This window comes from Melanotaenia boesemani, chromosome 11, assembly GCF_017639745.1.
Source record: "Melanotaenia boesemani isolate fMelBoe1 chromosome 11, fMelBoe1.pri, whole genome shotgun sequence".
Taxonomy (NCBI): Eukaryota; Metazoa; Chordata; class Actinopteri; order Atheriniformes; family Melanotaeniidae; genus Melanotaenia; species Melanotaenia boesemani.
Window position 1 is genome coordinate 37,746,769 of NC_055692.1, and position 19,210 is coordinate 37,765,978.

The 19,210-nt window shown below is 44.0% G+C and overlaps 1 protein-coding gene across 1 annotated transcript in view; it reads left to right on the forward strand.

Annotated features, from left to right (window-relative positions):
* Positions 1-367: 367 nt before the first annotated feature.
* LOC121648741 (bile salt-activated lipase-like) overlaps positions 368-19,210 on the forward strand; it is a 35,676-nt gene continuing 16,833 nt past the window's right edge. Inside the window, exons 1-10 of the mRNA XM_041999051.1 lie at positions 368-436; positions 1,769-1,916; positions 2,001-2,120; positions 2,247-2,444; positions 10,485-10,615; positions 10,763-10,870; positions 11,113-11,236; positions 11,747-11,933; positions 16,404-16,607; positions 17,563-17,760. Of these exons, the coding sequence (XP_041854985.1) occupies positions 371-436; positions 1,769-1,916; positions 2,001-2,120; positions 2,247-2,444; positions 10,485-10,615; positions 10,763-10,870; positions 11,113-11,236; positions 11,747-11,933; positions 16,404-16,607; positions 17,563-17,760 (1,484 nt within the window). The 5' untranslated portion in view covers positions 368-370. The remainder of the gene's footprint in view (positions 437-1,768; positions 1,917-2,000; positions 2,121-2,246; positions 2,445-10,484; positions 10,616-10,762; positions 10,871-11,112; positions 11,237-11,746; positions 11,934-16,403; positions 16,608-17,562; positions 17,761-19,210) is intronic.

A 19,210-nucleotide genomic window follows, 5' to 3' on the forward strand; every position in this document is an offset into this window, starting at 1 on the left:
AATGGGTTTCTGGGACAGGTTTTCTTGGACTGGGGTTCTGGGACTGGTTTCTGGTACTTTATATCTGGGCTTGTGTTTCTGGGACATTTTTTTCAGACTGGACTTCTGGAACTGGGTTTTTAGGAACAGTTTCTGGGACTGGGTTTCTGGGACCGGTTTCTGGGACTGGTTTCTGGGACTGGGTTTCTGCGACTCAGTTTTTACTTGCTAAGCTCAGCTCTTCAGCTTTCGGCTTATGCAGCAGTTTTTTGCTGGAACAATTTGACATCGTGTGAAACAGCAGCAGGTGTGTTGCAGATAAGATCCTTGCAGCCTTTCACAAAGTCTATAAAGCAGCCAGTGCTACAGCACAAACACACAGTCGATCGTGATGATGATGAAGATGCTGCTGTCGGCTCTATTGGCCTTCTGGCTGAACACCGCCTCTGCTGCAAAAGTAAGTTGCAGTCCAATCATTTCTGTACAGCACACCAACCAGAGACGAAGGAATCACCAGACACACCTCTGCTGTCATGAAGAGGGCGAGAGAAAAAAATGAAGGCATGTTTTGTTTATGGAAAGTTGTTGACCTACAAATAATGACTCAAAGAGGAAGTTTGGAGGTTTGATGATCCCTGAATGGTCTGCGAGCGGGGTACTCAGTGAACTGGGTGGTTTTTGTAAAATTGTTTATTTTTGTCTTGAAAAGTCTAAAGGAACTTTTAGGACTGTGATGGAAATGACCCCGAAATCTGGTTTAAAAAATCTTTTTCTCCTAATGTGAATAAAATTCCGCATTTGGTGGAGTTTTAGTGACAGACCTTTGCGTTGTGTATTGGAAAACACATCTATTTATGTTTGAATGAAAGACTCGTGCATGTGATGGGACCCATGTGAACGTTTCTTCAGTAAATGCTTAAATCGTGGCCTCTACTAGAACTAGCTTACTAAATACTCTGCAGATCCTGGATCAAAGGCCTGTCTGCTTTAACTTGCTGTATCCACTCAAGAATCAAACCAAGTTTACACATATTGTATCGTATCGTATCATATTGTATAATATCATATTTATGATACAGGTCCACAGCATGATATATATACATGACACAATATCATATATTGTGTCATGTTGTATCATATCATACTGGAATGAAGCCCTCAGGCCATTCCATAGACCAGGACCACAAACCCAAATTTACCTCTCCCACTTCAGACTAGTGATATTACATATTTATGTGTCAACATTTACTGCAGGCTGTCAGAGTTTTTTAAGCTTCAACAACAGGATCAGTCGTTCAAGGAAACATTATCTACCACAGAAACCATCAAAATGAGCGCAGACATGATTATTTTCCCTGCTAATCCGATTATGAAAAGGTTTACCCTCCCCCAGTCAAATTAAAAATTCTTTTCTATGGAGGATGATCGGACCAGCTTAGCATTTTTACTCTGATGGATCTTCAATCAGGTGAAAAAGGCTCCAGGAAACGCAACTAATCAGAGGTGACAGTCACACCATCACACACTGTTGGGATGAATTGAAATATATACTTAAAACTGAACTTGTAAAATGAATATTTGGACATCAGATGGATAGGAGGTATCTGGAAAGTAGAAGCTTTTTTTCTTTTAAGTGTGCTTTTAGTTTTTGTTTGTTTGAGTTAAGACCTTGATCAAGCTTCAAGTTTATCTCAGCCTGAGGTCATATGTTTCACAGTCTAAGATGCAATAAGAGAAAAATGCAGAGCATTGAAGCAATTATGTTTTTGGTTTGTTTGCCTGTGTGCAGCTGGGCGTGGTGCAGACAGAGGGCGGGCGGGTGGAGGGCCAGAGTCACAGAATGGGCCTCTTCAGGACCGTTGATGTCTTCAAAGGCATTCCTTTTGCTGATGTTCCCATGATGTGGGAGAAACCGAAGCCTCATCCTGGGTGGGATGGTACGTCTACCTCACCTGGTTGCAGGATGAAACAGGTATAGGATGTAGAGAGCAGCTGAGATCCTTTCTGGTTGTCTTTTCCAGGAATCCTGAAGGCCACAAAGTACAGAGATCGCTGCCTGCAGGTGACGCTGCTGCAGACAAAAACCCAGGGCAGCGAGGATTGTCTCTATCTGAACATCTTTGTTCCACAGGGACGATTATGTAGGTAACACACAGGACCATCTTTAGATTGTCCATAATGGCCTGTCCTCCATCTAGTGGCAGTCTAAGGAACTGCAGCTCTTTAAACAACAAGCTACACCTCAGATGTGTTTGTCTTGTCCTTAGTGTCCACCAACCTCCCTGTGATGGTGTACCTCTTTGGGGGAGCTTTCCTGCTAGGAGCGTCCAACGATGTGGAGGTCCTTGGGAACTCTCTTTATGACGGGAAGGAGATGGCCGACAGGGGTGGGGTCATCATTGTTACTGTGAACTACAGAGTTGGAACCCTGGGTTTTCTCAGTACCGGAGACTCACGACTACCAGGTTTGACCTAAACTACTGCAGCTAACAAGAAAACAACTAACACAATAGTATTACTTCCCCTCTCTCTCTTCTATATGTATACAGAGCCCTGGGCAAAGATTAAAATTTTTAATCACGATTAATCACATTATGCAGAAAATGTCCTTTTCCTCTAAAAGAAGGCCTACTGCTTTATGAAGAAAATTAGGTAAATTTTTGTTAACAAACACTAAATCCTGTGGCTTTGGAACAGCAAGTGGGTCTCTGGACCTTTCATAATGGCTCTTAATACAAACATGCTAAAGAACTAACTCATGTTTTAAAATATACATATAATAACTAATGCAGATTTTTAGCAATCATAATTTTATCATAATCATTTAGCAACATAATGACATTAAAAGTACCAGAAATATATATATTTTTTAATTTATTTTTTCTAGTCATTAGGTTGGAAACTATGGGCCTTTTTCACAAATATCTACATTCCATTGAAGAAAGTATGTCTACTACAAAAGTTATATGTTTTTTTTTTTTATATGAAAACATAAAAATAGAAATAAATATGTGGTTCTCAAAAAACAGCAAATTTTCTGTAGTAGATATTTATCAAAAATTATAAGTTGTCTTTTTTCAGTTGAGCTATAAACAAATGCAACATCAGAGAAAAGCCGATCAGCTGATCACCGACAGCCGTCATGATTCATGGAACAAAATGAGAGGAGAGGGAGGAAGCAGCTGCTGCACAGAGATGACCAGAGATCCTCTAGAGCAGCCATGTAGGTGCAGGAAGCAGGATGAGTTTAAAAACAGAATCTGGGAAAAGTGTGGGTGTGGCTTGTCTTGTAGCAGTGGGGGATCTGAAACATCAACCTCCTGACCACCAGATCTAGGGAGATGGTGGGAGATGGTGCCCCGTCCTTGGGCAGGTGGTACACTACAAAGATGGATGGCATGTTTAATATGGCTGTTTGACTGAGGGGGCTACTGTAAAGACCTCAGGAACAGGCTGACTATTTCCCAGAGTCTGGGGTGGGGGGACCAGGTAATCCTGATGTCTGGGACCAATAGCCCTGACTCATCCCCCAGGGGTTCGTCAACATGTTCTGAAGGCAGTGGGACAGACATCTGGGTCTACAACACAACTGTTTTAAGAAGGACCTCACAGAGACAAGGCAGAGTTTATGACAGGATTTATTCCAATACCAGTAGTCCACAGGAACAGAAGAAACTTGGGCGTCAAACTAGAGTCCAGGAGTGGAGCTGGGGAAGTCGGGAACGGGAAAGAGCAAGAAGGAAAGTTCATCAGCATAGAAACGAGGTCCAACAAGGACTGAGTGGAGAACTGGGATATATGAAGCCTGGTGGCTAGATTACAAACAGGTGTAACTGATTAGTATTCTACGAAGATGTCTGGCTGGAATGGATGTGTCCGCAGCAGAGCCAGGTGCAGATGTGACAGTACCCCCCCCCTCCACGAGCCACTCTGGGGCAACAACGGGACCAGCCACGGGGGCGAGGCCGACCGGGATGCTCTTGATGGAAATCTCTGAGCATGAACGGGTCCAGAACGCCCCGCCGGGGCACCCAAGACCGCTCCTCAGGTCCGTAGCCCTCCTAGTCGGTCAAGTACTCCAGACGTCCCCGTCGCTGCCTAGAGTCCAGGATGCCCCGGATGGCGTAAACAGACCCATCCTCTGTATCCAGAGGAAGAGGAGGTGGAGGAGGGGGAATCGCCGCCGCACCTGACTCTGAGGGAAGAGGAAGAATAGGTAAGGCTTTAGAAGTGATACATGAAAGACTGGATGAATTTTATAGGAGGCTTGTAATTCTAGCCGATATAAAACAGGACTTATCTGCGTGATGATCTTGAATGGGCCGATGCATCTGGGACTCAACTTACGGCAGGAGTGGCGAGATTGAATATACCTAGTTGACAGCCACACCATATCTCCAACTGCAAAGGTAGGTTCCTTAGACCGTCGTTGATCAGCCTGTTCTGTGTAGCGCCGGACAGCCCGCTGCAGATGTTGATGAGCCTGGCTCCATACCCGTTCGCTACGTCAGTCATCAACTGCTGGCATATTGGATCCTTCCCCATTCCAGGGGAAGAGCGGAGGTTGATGACCTAGAAAACACTCGAAAGGAGTCAGGCATGTGGATGCCTGACCAAGGGAGTTTTGCGCATATTCAGCCCATGGCAGGAATTCACTCCAGCGAGTGCTCATGGCAGAAGGTACGGAGGAAACGGGTTACTTCCTGGATCTTATGTTCAGCTTGTCCATTAGCCTGGGGATGATATCCTGAAGACAAACTGACATTCACTCCTAGCAGACGAAGAAAGGACCTCCAAAACCAGGATATAAACTGGGGCCCTCGGTCCGAGACAATGTCCTCTGGGAGTCCAAAGTTTCGGGAAACCTGTTCAAAGATGCCTCTGGCTGTATCCGCCGCTGAGGGAATACTGGAGAATGGTATCAATTTACATGCTTTAGAGAACCTATCCACCACCAACAAAACACAGGTTTTACCTTGAGATGCTGGCAAGTCTGTAAGGTAATCAGCTGCCAGATGGGACCAGGGTCTCTGGGGGATCGGAAGATGCTGTAGTTTTCCTGCGGGAAGCTGCCGAGGGCTCTTGGCCTGAGCACAGGCTGCACATCCCGAAATAAATTGGTCCACTTAGATTGACATTCCAGGCCACCAGTATTGTGGTTGTAATAACGCCAACATGGCTTGAGTACCCGGATGACCCGTACCGCGACTTGCGTGTGCGGATTCTATGCGGGAGAGCCGCAGATTGGGGGGAACAAACAGTCGACTGGGAGGAGCATCAGGTGGTGCAGGATGGTCAGTTAATGCCTCTTGGATTTGTTCATCCAGGGTCCACTGAATGGCGCCAATCACTAACTCTGATGGTAAGATGGACTCAGGCTCATCAGGTTGTTCTGCCGGTTAATGGAGTCTGGATAGTGCGTCGGCTGTCCGATTCTTAGATCCTGGAACATAAGTGATGTTAAAATGGAATCGTGTAAAGAAGAGGGCCCACCTTGCTTGTCGGGGATTCAGTCATTTTGCTTCACGGATATAAGCCAGGTTCTTGTGATCAGTGAAAACTTCAAAAGGATGTTGTGCTCCCTCCAGCCAGTGTCTCCATTCTTTGAGGGCGAGTTTGATGGCCAACAATTCGCGATTACCGACATCATAATTTTGTTCCCCTGGGCTGAGCTTCTTGGAGTAAAAGGCACAAGGACGAAGGCGGGGAAGATTTCCAGACCTCTGCAACAAGACAGCGCCTACACCTGAGGTGGAAGCAGCGACTTCAACGCAGAAAGGTAATACTGGATTTGGATGCTGTAGAATGGGTGCAGCCGTAAAGGCATGTTTCAGGGAATTGAAGGCAGAGTCTGCCTCAGGAGACCAGGAAAGAGTGCGAGGTGCCTTTTGGAGCAGGGAGGTGAGGGGGCTGGCCAAGATGCTGTAGTTCTGAATGAATCGTCTGTAAAAGTTAGCAAACCCCAGAAAACGTTATAGGGCTTTGACTGTGTCGGGTTTGGACCAGTCTAATATTGTTTGTACCTTGCTGTTGTCCATTTTCACATCATCAGGTCCTACCATATAACCCAGGAAGTTGACAGTCGTCTGATGAAATGAGCACTTTTCAGCCTTCAAGAACAGATGATGGGCTCTGAGTTGTTCCAGTACTTGTTGTACATGGCGGATATGTGTCAGGAGGTCTGGGAAGAAGATGAGAATATCGTCAATCTAAACAATGGGGAAGCGGTTGATCATGTCTCTGAAGATCTCATTCATGAACCCTTTAAAGACTGAGGGGGCGTTAGCAAGCCCGTAGGCATGACCAGATCCTCATAGTGGCCAGTAGGTGTCACGAAAGCCGTTTTCCATTCATCACATTGACGGATCCGAATGAGGTTATAGGCACTATGGAGATCTAATTTGGAGAATACTGTAGCACCTCTCATGGTTTCCAGGGTGGCAGGAACCAACGGAAGGGGATATTTGAATTTCACAGTTATCTAGTTCAGGGATCTGTAGTCGATACAGGGTCTCAGTCCACTGTCCTTCTTCTCTATAAAGAAAAAGCTAGATGCGGCTGGTGACGTGGAGGGTCAGATGAGCTTGTGCTTCAGTTATATATTGTTCCATGGCTTCAGTTTCAGGAATGGATAAGGGATATATGCGACCAGCTGGAAGTTTACCTCCGGGCAGCAGCTCTATAGCACAGTCCCAGGGATGATGAGGTGGTAATTGAGCTGCTTGGCGGGGACAAAAAATATCCTGGGATGAAACATATTCACTGGGAATAGTTTGTATCGAGTGGATGTCTGGGCTTTCAATTGTGGTAGCACTTACGGTGATTCTAGTAGGTTGTGGTAGATGGGGAAAACAGTTTGGACAACAGTCAGAACCCCACGGTAAGATTTCTCCAGTTTTCCAAGATAGAATGGGAGCATGATGTTCTAACCATGGTCGTCCGAGAATAATATCAACTTGTGCGTGATCCAACACCAACAGTTGAATATCCTCTCTGTGGAGACAGCTGACACCAAGACAGACTGGTGGTGTCTGTAAGTGTATGGATTGCTGGGTGAGTTTTTTGCCTCTGATGGTCTGGATGCTGAGAGGAAACGGGCAGCGATGGCATCGAATCTGAAGTCTGGGTTTTAGGGAGCCAGAGATGAAGTTCCCCTCGGACCTGGAATCGAGGAGGGCCGTGACTGTCAGAGAACCACAGGATGACCACAAAGTGACAGGTATTGTAAGGGGTTTTGCAGAAATAGAAAATGCTGATGCCAGACTCACCCGAGGATGTGGGGGTCGAACAGCGCAAGTGTCAATACAGTGGCCGGTCTGGCCACAGTAAAGACAAAGGCCACTTGTGAGGTGTCGATGGCGCTCCGCGGCGCACAGAATCCACCTGCATGGGTTCTGACCCATCAGCAGTAGGTAGCAGAGGTTGATGGTAGATCCCGGAAGCAGCTCTCCCTCTGGTGAGCAACCTGAATGGCAGTTTGAATGAATTTCTCCAATCCGATAGTGTCATCTTGAGCAGAGAGTTGGAGGCAGAGTGATGGTTCCAGGCTCACTGGGAAATGGGTGAGAAGAGCTGTCTGTGGTGAGTGGAGAAATTCATCCGTTGTTCTTTTCTATCAGGTCGGACCTTCTGTTTTAAGAAGGACCTCACAGAGACAAGGCAGAGTTTATGACAGGATTTATTTCAATACTAGTAGTCCACAGAGAGCTTACGGAACAGAAGAAACTTGGGCGTCAAACTAGAGTCCAGAAGTGGAGCTGGGGAAGTCGGGACAAAGAGCAAGAAGGAAAGTCCATCAGCATAGAAACGAGGTCAGACAAGGACTGAGTGGAGAACAGGGATATATGAAGCCTGGTGGCTTGATTGCAAACAGGTGTAACTGATTAGTATTCTGGGGATTGACTACGATGATGCCTGGCTGGAGTGGGTATGTCCGCAGCAGAGCCAGGTGTGGATGTGACAACAACCCAGCAGGAAATCTACGGGGCAGTGAGGATCACGCCCAAACATAAGCAGAAAAGATGACTCCCCAGTACCTTGGCAGGACACCCTGTCCTATTTATGGGATACTGGCAAGTTAAGCAAAAGGTTATGGAGAGTGCGGCTGAAGCACTTGCATTGTCTGTTACCTTCTGGTTGGTATGAGGTAATTCATGATTTTACCATGCCATATAAATAACAAAGTTGTCTGTTTAGAGCACTCTCAAAGCTCCTGCCTTGATTCGAGTTAATATGGCTCGGAACCCCGAACTTAAAGAACCACTCGGTCAGCAAAACCTGAGCAACACTGGATGCCCTCTGACCCCGGGTCAGAACGGCCACGGTGTATTTACTGAACATACATTTGTCATTACAAGGATGTTTCCAGCCTGCTATGGGAAGGATATAACAGTGTGAAGTCAATGGCCACAATCTCATTTGGCCTGGATGCCAATAAATGACCCATGTAGCTCTGAGGTGCCATCCAGTGGTTCTTAGCTACTTGACAGAGCTCGCACTCTTGGATCCACTGCTTTATGTCGGAGGAAAATCTTAGAGGTACCCAAAAATGAGTGCAGCTCAGGCACTTGGTGGGTTTTCGGCCATTTGTCTACTGCCTCAGTCTTGGAGGGTCTGAAATCACATGCCACAAATAGCCAACTTCCTGTTAAAAGAACATGAACTTCTCCAGTTCAGACCTTCCCTTTGTAGACGGTCAAGAACAACCTCCAGCCTTTGCAGGTGCTGGGAGACTGAGGATGAGAAAACAATCATGGGACAAAGCTTTATACAACATAGCCAGGTCCAACCTGAGGAGAGGTATCAGGGCAGCGAAGGTGGAGTATAAGAGGAAAGTAGAATCTCATCTTGACAATAATGACCATGGCGGATCTGGCAAGGGATCCAGCAGCTGACAAAATATAAAGACAATTTGCCGGCAAAGGTCAATGCAAATGCCTCATAAGCGGATGAACTTAACAGCTTCTTCGCCCACTTTGAGTCATCGAGAGCAGTCACACCACTGGTGCCTCATCAACCTTCCAGCCCCCAGTCTTTCAGTCTCCAGGAACATCAGTTGAGGTGTGCACTGAAGGCGGTAAATCTGCGGAAAGGTGCTGGACCAGATGTCATGCTTGGAATAGTGCTTCTTACCTGTGCAGACCAACTTGCAAGAGTCCTCACGGGGATCTTCAGTTCATCCCTGTCACTGGCCAGAAATCTAGGTCTAGTGATGGACTCAGACCTTAAAAACCCCCAACCAGGCCAGAAATATGGGTCTTGTGATGGACTCAGACCTAAAAACCACCAACCAGGCCAGAAATATGGGTGTACTGATGGACTCAGACCTAAAAACCACAAACCAGGCCAGAAATCTTGGTGTAGTGATGGAGTCAGATCTAAAAATCACCAATCAGGCCAGAAATCTAGGTCTAGTGTTGGAGTCAGAACTAAAAACCACAAACAAGGCCGCACCAACCAGGCCAGAAATCTGGGTGCAGTGATAGACTCAGACCTAAAAACCACCAACCATGCCAGAAATCTAGGTCTAGTGATGGACTCAGAACTTAAAGGCCCCCAACCAGGCCATAAATATGGGTCTTGTGATGGACTCAGACCTAAAAACCACCAAGCAGGCCAGTAGTCTGGGTCTAGTGATGGACTCAGACCTAAAAACCACCAACCAAGCCAGAAATGTGGGTCTAGTGATGGACTCAGACCTAAAAACCACCAACCAGGCTAGAAATCTGGGTCTAGTGATGGACTCAGATCTAAAAACCACCAATCAGGCCAGAAATATGGGTTTAGTGATGGAGTCAGATCTAGAAACCACCAAGCAGGCCAGAAATCTGGGTTTAGTGATGGACTCTGACCTAAAAACCACCAACCAATACTAAGTCCAGTTACTGATACTCAGTCCGGTTACTGATGCTCAGTCCTGTTAATGATACTAAATCCCAATACTTTTCATATGAGTTTTTAATAGAGTTATCAAGTGCATGATAAACATCTTTGCTAAGAGCAGGTAGAAACTGAGCACATTACCAAACATTAGTATTCTTTTTAAGGCAAAGAAATGAAAAGTACGGTCCAGTTTTAGTAACAGGATGGTGGGTTGAGATTTTCCTCCTCATTCATAGTTAAAATACAATAAAAAATACAAAAAATGAATGCGATAACTCAGTTTTTGTCTTCCCATGGCTTTTAGAAGATCCAACTAATGAAACTTCCTGTTGGGCCATGTGGCTTGTGGGATGTTTAAAATGAATCTGAAGGGGTAATGTGTTAGGTAACCAGAATTGAATGAAGTCTTTTCATTGTGTAAAGTTATAGCATGAGGTCAGGTGAAAATGCTATTTCTCTGTTATAGGTTAATTTTGTTAATCTTTTCAATCAAATGTCTTAAATCTGCAAATAGATCTTTGTGCAGGAGATTCATTTTAATGCACATTTGTACACATAAGTTCCTGAGGTCCTGAAGCTGTCATAACAAGACATTAACCAGGTGACATCCTGGTCAACCTCAGGTAACTACGGTCTGTGGGACCAGCATGCTGCCATTTCCTGGGTCTGCAGGAACATCGAGGCATTCGGAGGAAACCCAGACAACATCACCATCTTCGGCCAATCAGCTGGAGCTGCCAGCGTCAGCTTCCAGGTGAGAGGTTAACTTCATCAAATCCTCGGACTCAAGTCCAGGCCTGATTCAAAATCAGGATCTTTATGTTTTAGAGGAGCCAATTTTTCTTGTTTTTTTCAGGCCCACACAAGTCTCATAACGTCTGTGTCCACCTTTGTGTGTCAGATGCTGTCTCCCTACAGTAAAGGGTTGTTCCGCAGAGCGATCACTCAGGGTGGCGTGGCCCTCAGCCCCTGGGCCCTGCAGAAGAACCCTATGGCCCTCATGAAGAAGGTCTGCAGATGCTCTGCTGCACTAAACTTTCATGATCAGCTCTGGTTTGAGGTCACCAGTTTCCTTGGGTGCATTTGTTTTCTGCTTCAGTGAATTTAAATGGGTGGAGGACAAACACACCTGATGGCAGCTGGTTTCTGGATTTCATGTTGTCAGAGGTGTGAAATAAAATCCCAGGTTGAGATGAAACCCTTGCAGAGAGCTGTAGGAAGACACTTTGCTCTCGTTATTTCTTTCCACAGATTGCTCGCAAAGTTGGATGCATGAGACCGGATGAAGATGAGATGCTGACATGTCTGAAGATAAGCGACCCAGTCGGCCTGACCATGGCAGGAAAAATCGATGTGATGCTTATTCTGGGAAAAGGTCAGAAGAGAAACACATCTTTGCCCTTAAGTTAAAGTTAAACTTAAGGGCAAAGTTAAGTTAAGTTTAGTTTAGTTTTAGTTTGGGTTAATTTTAGTTTTAATTTAGTTTAGTTTCATTTTTTACTTTATTTTATTTAATTTTAGTTTTAATTTTGTTTAGTTTTAGTTTTTATTTTATTTTATTTCATTACATTTTTGTTTTAATTTAGTTCAGTTTTAGTTTAGTTAAGTTTAGTTTAGTTTTAGTTGTAGTTTAGTTCATTTGCAGAGAATAAAAATAAATTAAGTAAACAGAAATAAAGAAACGTACACTGCAGAAAGAGGTAAAAAGCCATTCTGGATTATCTGAAGAATCCACCAACAACAAAACAGTATAAAGTCTCCACCTGGTGCTCAGTAGTTTAATTTAGGCCCCTTACTGACACATGCATCTAGGCTTCACTGATTACCTGCAGATACACACCAGCACACATGTGGTGAAGCTGTTCTGTCTTTATGGCCTCTGCAGGTGTGGTTATGGACATGCTGGAGCTTGCTCCGGTCATCGATGGGGATTTCATCCCAGATGAGCCCAGTAAACTGTTTCACAATGCAGCCCAGTTTGATTACCTGGCCGGCGTCAACAGCATGGACGGGCACATTTTCGCTGGGGTTGATGTTCCTTCCATCAACAGCAAAAAAGCCAACACAACTGTGTGAGTACAGAAGTAGAACAAGACAAGCCGAATTTACTGACTTTATTTTTAAATCGAGTTTTAGAGTCCAGAAAGGTGAAGTTTGGATCTAAACGCTTTCTTTCTAAGAGTCTTTTACATAAAGTTTTATCTCCATTTTGATCTGTTTATTTTTCATTTTTCATATCTGTATTTTACTTACTTATTATGTACTTACTATTTTATGTTTATGGTTCTTATTCTTTTTCGGTTTATTTCTTTTGTGTTTTAATTTTTTAACTCCAGTGTTTTTCTCATGGGGATCCTCCACATCGGGACGATGTGTACTCGGTCTGCAGGTCATTGCTGTGGAGATCGCCCTGGTCATGTGGTTTTGGGGGGGGGGGGGTGGGGGGGTTCCTGCTCTGCAGCCCTGGCTGTGGTGGGGCCTCGGCCCGGCTGATCTCGGCGGTTTCCTATGGTGACACCATCTGTGGTCCTTGGTGAAGCAGGTCCTGGTGTGGATGGATCCCCAAGATATGGCTTCCACACCTCAGTCTCAGGCCTGACTTTTATTTCCACGTTTATCTCTAGATTTGTTTTTATGTTGATGTTTCAGATAAAGAGACAGAAACTAGAAGTTTATGTTGGTGCAGAGAGATGGGGGAGGGGTGGGGGTTCGATGGAGTGGCGAAAAAAGTGGGTATGCAATATATGCGGCGTATAGGGGAACTGCACCAGGGGGCCGCCAAAGAAAGGGGGGAAAATTATTAAAAATATGCATTTTCTGCATATAACAGCTTTTGGGCATGTGTAAATTATATGATCCTCAATAACAGAAGCACGTTCCTCATTAGGAACCCTTGCTCATTGTTCTCTCACTCCCTCTAAATGCTAGATGCTCCAGTGTGGTCTAGGGGTTACGGAGCCCCCCAGGGGTAACGGATAATTTTTTTCTTTTGCGTTAGCACGCAATACTTTTATGTTAGCGAGCAATACTTTTACGTTAGTGCGCAATACTTTTACGTTAGTGCGCAATACTTTTGCGTTAGCAAGCAATACTTTTACGTTTGCGCGCAATACTTTTGCATTAGTAAGCAATACTTTTGCGTTAGCGCGCAATACTTTTGTGTTAGCACGCAAAACTTTTGCGTTAGCATGTAATACTTTTGCATTCCCAAAAAAGAGACAGCTACTAAATGGACCCAAAACACCGACAACAGTGATGAGGAAGTGGTATGCTCTCACATAGAGCCCACCGGGCGGCAGGTAACCTAGCAGATGTCAGGTCCGTCAGGTTTCCTGTGAATAATAGCTGATGAACGACACGTTGCAGTGGTCAGATGTTGCTTCTGAGGCAAAATGCAGATGAAATAGTGTAAATAAAGAAGATTAAATTACCTTTTTTGAGCCATAATTACCCTAACACCATCTTAATAATAAGCTGTTAATAATTCAGTTATGAAAATGAATGGAAATTGGAGTTTATTTAGGCCTAATAAATTACCAATAAATCGTATCAATCTGACTTTACAGTCTTAACACAAGCAGCCAAAACAGTAAAGCTTAATACCATTTCTGATTACAGCAAAGCTATTTGTCTGCACTTGTAATTAATCAGTTAAAGCAGTAGTTACAACAACACACTTCCTCTGTTAACGTGGAAATAAAATCATTGTCAGATGTGCGTGCTATGTTGACTTAATGCTGAGAGGGACAGATGCAGACCAGAAACACCTAAAGAAACTGAGCAAAACGGCTTTAACAGGCTGTGTTCTCTCTCGGACCATCCCTTTTTTGCGAAGGAACACAATACTCTTGCGTTACCATGCAAAAGTATTGCGTACTAACACAAAAGAAAAAAATTATCTGTGTCCCCTGGGGGGCTCCGTAAGGGGGAGTGTGCGCTGGAGAGTGAGTGTTTTCATTTGAATCATCTTGTCATCGATCTGGAGATAAAGATGAACAGACAAAAAAGTCAGGGGCTCAAAATAGGAAGCGGAAGAGAAGAAAGATTTTGTTAGGATGAAAATCAATTTCTAAGTGGTTGAGAGACAGCAGGTACATTGTGTCAATTGTAGCTTGAGCTTCTGTTTGCGGACGCTTGTAAATATTCAGGTTAGCTTTGGCTAGCTAGTTTTTGTAAAACAACAGGTTTCTGTTGTCATGCAACCGGGACCTATTTCCAGAAAGTGGGTTTAGTCAAAACTCTGAGTTATTTGATGCAGAGAATTAAAGGAAACTGAGTTTTCCGTTTCACAGAATGAGTTCAGCTGGACTCTGAGTCAGTTAGCTTGGTAACAGACTCTGTGAACCTAACCTGCTCGGTGGCAGGTTTAGACCCAGTAACTCTGAGTTTCTCCTCTTCAGCTACACATTCAGATTGAACTAAATCGCTGATCAGACGTGATGTCTCTCTTTTTATGTTTTGAAAATCGACATCAAATCATTCACTGGAAGTCTGACCTGGTTTAGATATGTAATCCTGATGATTTTCTGTTTGAACACTTTCGACTCTCCCTGTGTTCCATTATTTATCTGAATAATATGCTCAGCCCTTATTTTACTTTCCAAAATTCTTCTAACAAAAATCCCAAAATGTTTGTATTGTACTCCGGTTTATTTCTGCGAGTAGCAGTTTTCTGTACATTAATGATGATGCGCAGCGCGTTTCCATGACAGCCATTTGTTGATGCTTGCATGGATGCAGTGGAATGAAGAACCACCATGAACTCTGTATGTAGTAATTACTTCTAAATAATCAGTCATATAAAGAAAAATATTATTTAATGTTCCTGTTTTCTGTATGTGGGTATGCAATTTAGGATTTTACCATTTTCAAATTCAAATTTATATTTTACAATATTTATTTATAAATCCCTTTTCATGCTAAATGCAGCAAGAACTGCAGTTTTTGTCCTGCAGGACATTTGATCATCAATTTGTGCCACAACCGACCTTTAACTGATGTTCTAGTATTTCTATTTCTATTTGCGTTTTACAAATTTTTATAGGATCATATGAAGTTCAAAAGTATACTTTCAAGTACACTCATCTAGGCTATAGACTGCCACTGAAGTAGTTTTATACTTCTAATCCACATTTTAGTTTATTGAAGTATACTTTGAGTATACTTTATGAACTTAAAATGTTCCATTTTAGTTAAAAGAATTATTAAGTCAGTGTGAGCAGAGTCAGTACACAACAAGTAGAACAGTCCATAGTATACTTAAAGTTATACTCAAGCGTAATAAAATAAACTTCAAGTATTTGACTTTTTGCAAAGGGAATCACGAGTCAATGACTTGACCTTATTCTGTAGCAAGTACAAGCTTTAGTATTAAAGTATAAATGTAAGTTGTAGTACTAAAATACTTAGTCTTTGACTTTTGTTTATACTCTAGCCAAGTATACCTCACTATACTATTCTTAAGTATATAAAATACAGTATATAAAAAGTAAAATTAGAGTAAACTGCCTCAGTTTTACTATAAAAGCAGTACATCTGAATAAACTACTTTTTGCTAAAGTTGCCACGAGGATGCTGTCCAGCTACTTCTCAGTTTTCCACTGATGGTGTCTTTTCATCCAGAGTGGTTCAACTCAGAGTTAAATGAACAAGTGAGCTGCTGAAATGAGTTTTTACTTCCTGTCTCAAAACCAACCCAGTTTGTTAAACCTCCATTCTGAAACAGGTCTCTGATCAGTATTTACAATATAACAGATCAAGACAGAAAATATGAAGAAACTTATTTGTGGTTGTTTGATTGTTCAGACAATTATCAAATTTAACAAGATGATGAATCATAAAGCAGATCAAATTTAGAACTTGGGAGTGATGGATGAGTTACTGTCAGGATACTCCAAGGAGAAGCCGGACACAATTGCAAGTAAGAAGTAAGCAGACTTTAATAAAGTCTCAAAGACATACACTAGAAAGCACTATAGATACTGAATGCGATTCAATAACACACAATGTGACAGTTCGGGGGTGAAGCTTATATAGGGAGATGAACAGGTGATGCTAATGAAGCTGATGAAGATTAGGATCCGTATCATGTGTGTCCAAGATGTCAGATGCTGAGGGATGATGGGTATTGTAGTGTGTGACCAGTGATCAGTAGTCTGGTGACCTGGAGCGTACCCGAGAGGAGGGCGCAGACATGTCAGTTACCAAAAAAAAAAAACTTTTGTTAAATCTGTAGATTGATTTTCTAATACATATTGATACACATTGATGTGTCCGCATACCCCTCAGAAAATAGGTAGTTGCACCCCCGGTTGTATGTGTGTGATGTATGTGAGCGCATGATCAGGTGTGTGTGAACTTTGTTTATACTCATGTCTGAAGGTTTTATATATTGTATTTTTATGATGTAAAGCACTTTGTGCTGTTTTTTTGTATAAAAGTGCTTTGTAAATAAAGTTTGGTTTGATTTGATAAAGACTGTTAGTGTTATAAAGTGCTTCAGGTGGTTTGTGACGTCAAACCTGGTCCTGTTTCCTCCTCAGAGAACAGGTGAGAGGTCTGCTGGCAGGTCTGACCAAAGAGAAAGGGAACGCCGCCGTCCCCTCGGCTCTCAGTGTCTACTCTGTTCACTGGGGCTCATTTCCAGAGCCCGCGGTGGTGAAGAAGACGGTGGCTGACATAGAGACCGACTTCCTGTTCCTCGTTCCCACTCAGATCGCCCTACAGCTCCACGCCAACAACTCCAGGTCAGATCTGACTGGTCCAGAAGCCAGGTGCACATTCAGAGGCAGAAATCTGGCAAATATCTGGTTTCCATCCAGTCAGAACTTGAAAAACTTTGCTGGAACAACTTCACATAACTTACTAATTTAAAACAACAAAACAACTACTCTTTTTTTAATTGTCTCCAGCTAAACGTGTCATGCTGGTCAGATCTGGCAGGGGTCCAGAGAAAACTACGGAGGCCCACATGGTTTTAGCAAAGTCCCACATGGAAGCAATATTATCTTTACTGAGCTCAGATTGGCGTAACCTGGTTTCCTGAATTACAACCTTATTGTATTTACGTCTATCCTTAGCCAGCAACTTCAGATAAAATTCTGCGTTGCCCGCTCTGGCCCCCGGAATGCATTTGACTGTGGTTCTTGGTATCTCTAATGCCACATTTCTGACTATAGAGCTGCCAATTACCAGCAGGTGTCTCGCTGAGTGGGGAACATCTGTTAGAAACGTGGGCAGGTTGGTAGTGAGCCAGGGGCTTAAAGGCTTATCTTCCACCTGACCATCATCCAACTTGCAGAACCTGTTCCTAGGATTACTTTACTGATCCCCCCTTTGTAGAGCCTTGCCTCCAAAGCTACGAACAAAGGGGAGGAGGAGTAGCTGAACATCTGATGCATTGAACAAGAGAAGGCAGGAGACAGAGAAGAGAGCTAGCAGCCATGCTAATACAGAAAACTTAAGGAAAGTGCTTTAAACTTAGTGGATAATGAGGAACGAACCCAGAAACGGTAAAGCAGAGTGTGATAACTGACACATGGTGTGGAAAGGACAACCAGTGGAGACAATTTCCATGTGCAGCTAACAGGGCTAGTGGTGCAGAGCAAACAAGCTAGGTACACAGGAAGTGACACAATACGTCTTTCTGCAAATGTCAGACCCAACCTCCAGAACTCACCTGTGGTTATGCTTGTCCCCTAGTGGTGCCCGTACCTACTCGTACCTGTTCAACATGAAGACCAGGATCCCTGGTTTCCCGCGGTGGGTGGAGGCTGAGCATGCCGAGGATCTGCAGTACCTGTTCGGTAAACCGTTCTCCCTCTCCCTGATCTACTTCCCCCGACACCGAGACCTGTCTGAGTACATGATCGCATACTGGACCAACTTCGCCAGGACCGGGTAAATTCTACATTCACTGCACAACACACCAGCAGAGTCTAACTGTGGGAGACCGGACCCACAAATTCTGTGTTATACTTTGGACTGACTGATCCAAATGAGTCAGTTTGGTTACAGAATAATGTCCAAATTTCAACCAGAGTGGCTCTGGTGCTGGTTTAGGGCTGCTACTAGAGGTCTAAGTCAGAAGCCACAGAAGCCAATTTAAACATCGGTTCAGTGTCTGAAACTCGTCTGGTGTTTCAGAGGTTCTGTAGACCAGTGCTTACCAACCCTGGTCCTCGAGGTCTACCATCATGCAGGATTTAGATGTTTCCCTTCTCCAACACGCCTGATTCAAATGAAATGGACTTCCCAACAGCTTGTTAGGTTCTCAAAGTCAAAGTCAAAGTCAGCTTTATTGCCAGTTTCTTCACTTGTACAAGACATACAAAGGAATCAAGATTACATTTCCCACCATCCCGCATGAAGACAGGACAGGACATTTCAACACCGAAGTAACCATTAAAAATAAAAATAAAAATTGCACAGGTCCAAAAAATATCTGAAAAAAGAAAAACTGAAATTTTTGCAAACTGATAAAACTGTCAATGAAAACGAATGCATCTTAAAATATCTAAACGGCAGGAAAGCAAACTTCCAAAGCAACATTCTCCTAATCAACTCAAACTGTTATTCAAATATTATCAGTAAAAATCACATTACACAGTGAAAATAAATAAAGTGTAAAGCTGGTGGAAGGGGCTGAGGGTGGAGAGGGGAGAGCGTTTAGCATCCTGACCGCCTGGTGCATGAAGCTGTTGGTGAGTCTGGTGGTTCGGGAGCGGAGGCTCCTGTACCAGAGGGCAGGAGGCTGAACAGGTTGTGTGCAGGGCAGCTTGCATCGCTCACCATTGTGATGGCTTTGCGGGTGAGACGGGTGGTGTATATGTCCTTCAGGGAGGGAGGTGGTGCACCAGTGATCCTTCCAGCTGTAGGCGGGTGGTGTATATGTCCTTCAGGGAAGTGGGTGGTGCACCAATGATTCTTCCAGCTGTGTTCACTATGCGCTGCAGGGCTCTCCTGTTGTAGTCATGCAGCTCCTGCCCACACAGCGATGCAGCTGGAAAGGATGCTCTCATTGGTTCCTCTGTAGAACGTGGTCATGATGAGGGGTGAGGCTCTTGCCCGCTTGAGTTTGCGCAGCAGATGCTTTCCTCGCCAGTGTTGGTGGTCCAGGACAGGTCTTTACTGATGTGCACCCCCAGGAATTTGGTGCTGCTCTCCCCACAGCAGCACCATTGATGGTCAGTGGAGGGTGTTGGGTGTTGTCTCTCTGAAAATTGATAACAATGTCCTTGATCTCGCTGACGTTAAGCAGGAGGTTGCTGTCTCTGCACCATGTGGTCAGAAGATCCATCTTGTTTCTTGAGTGAGTCTCGTTGCCCTTGGTGATGAGAGTTGTGTTGTC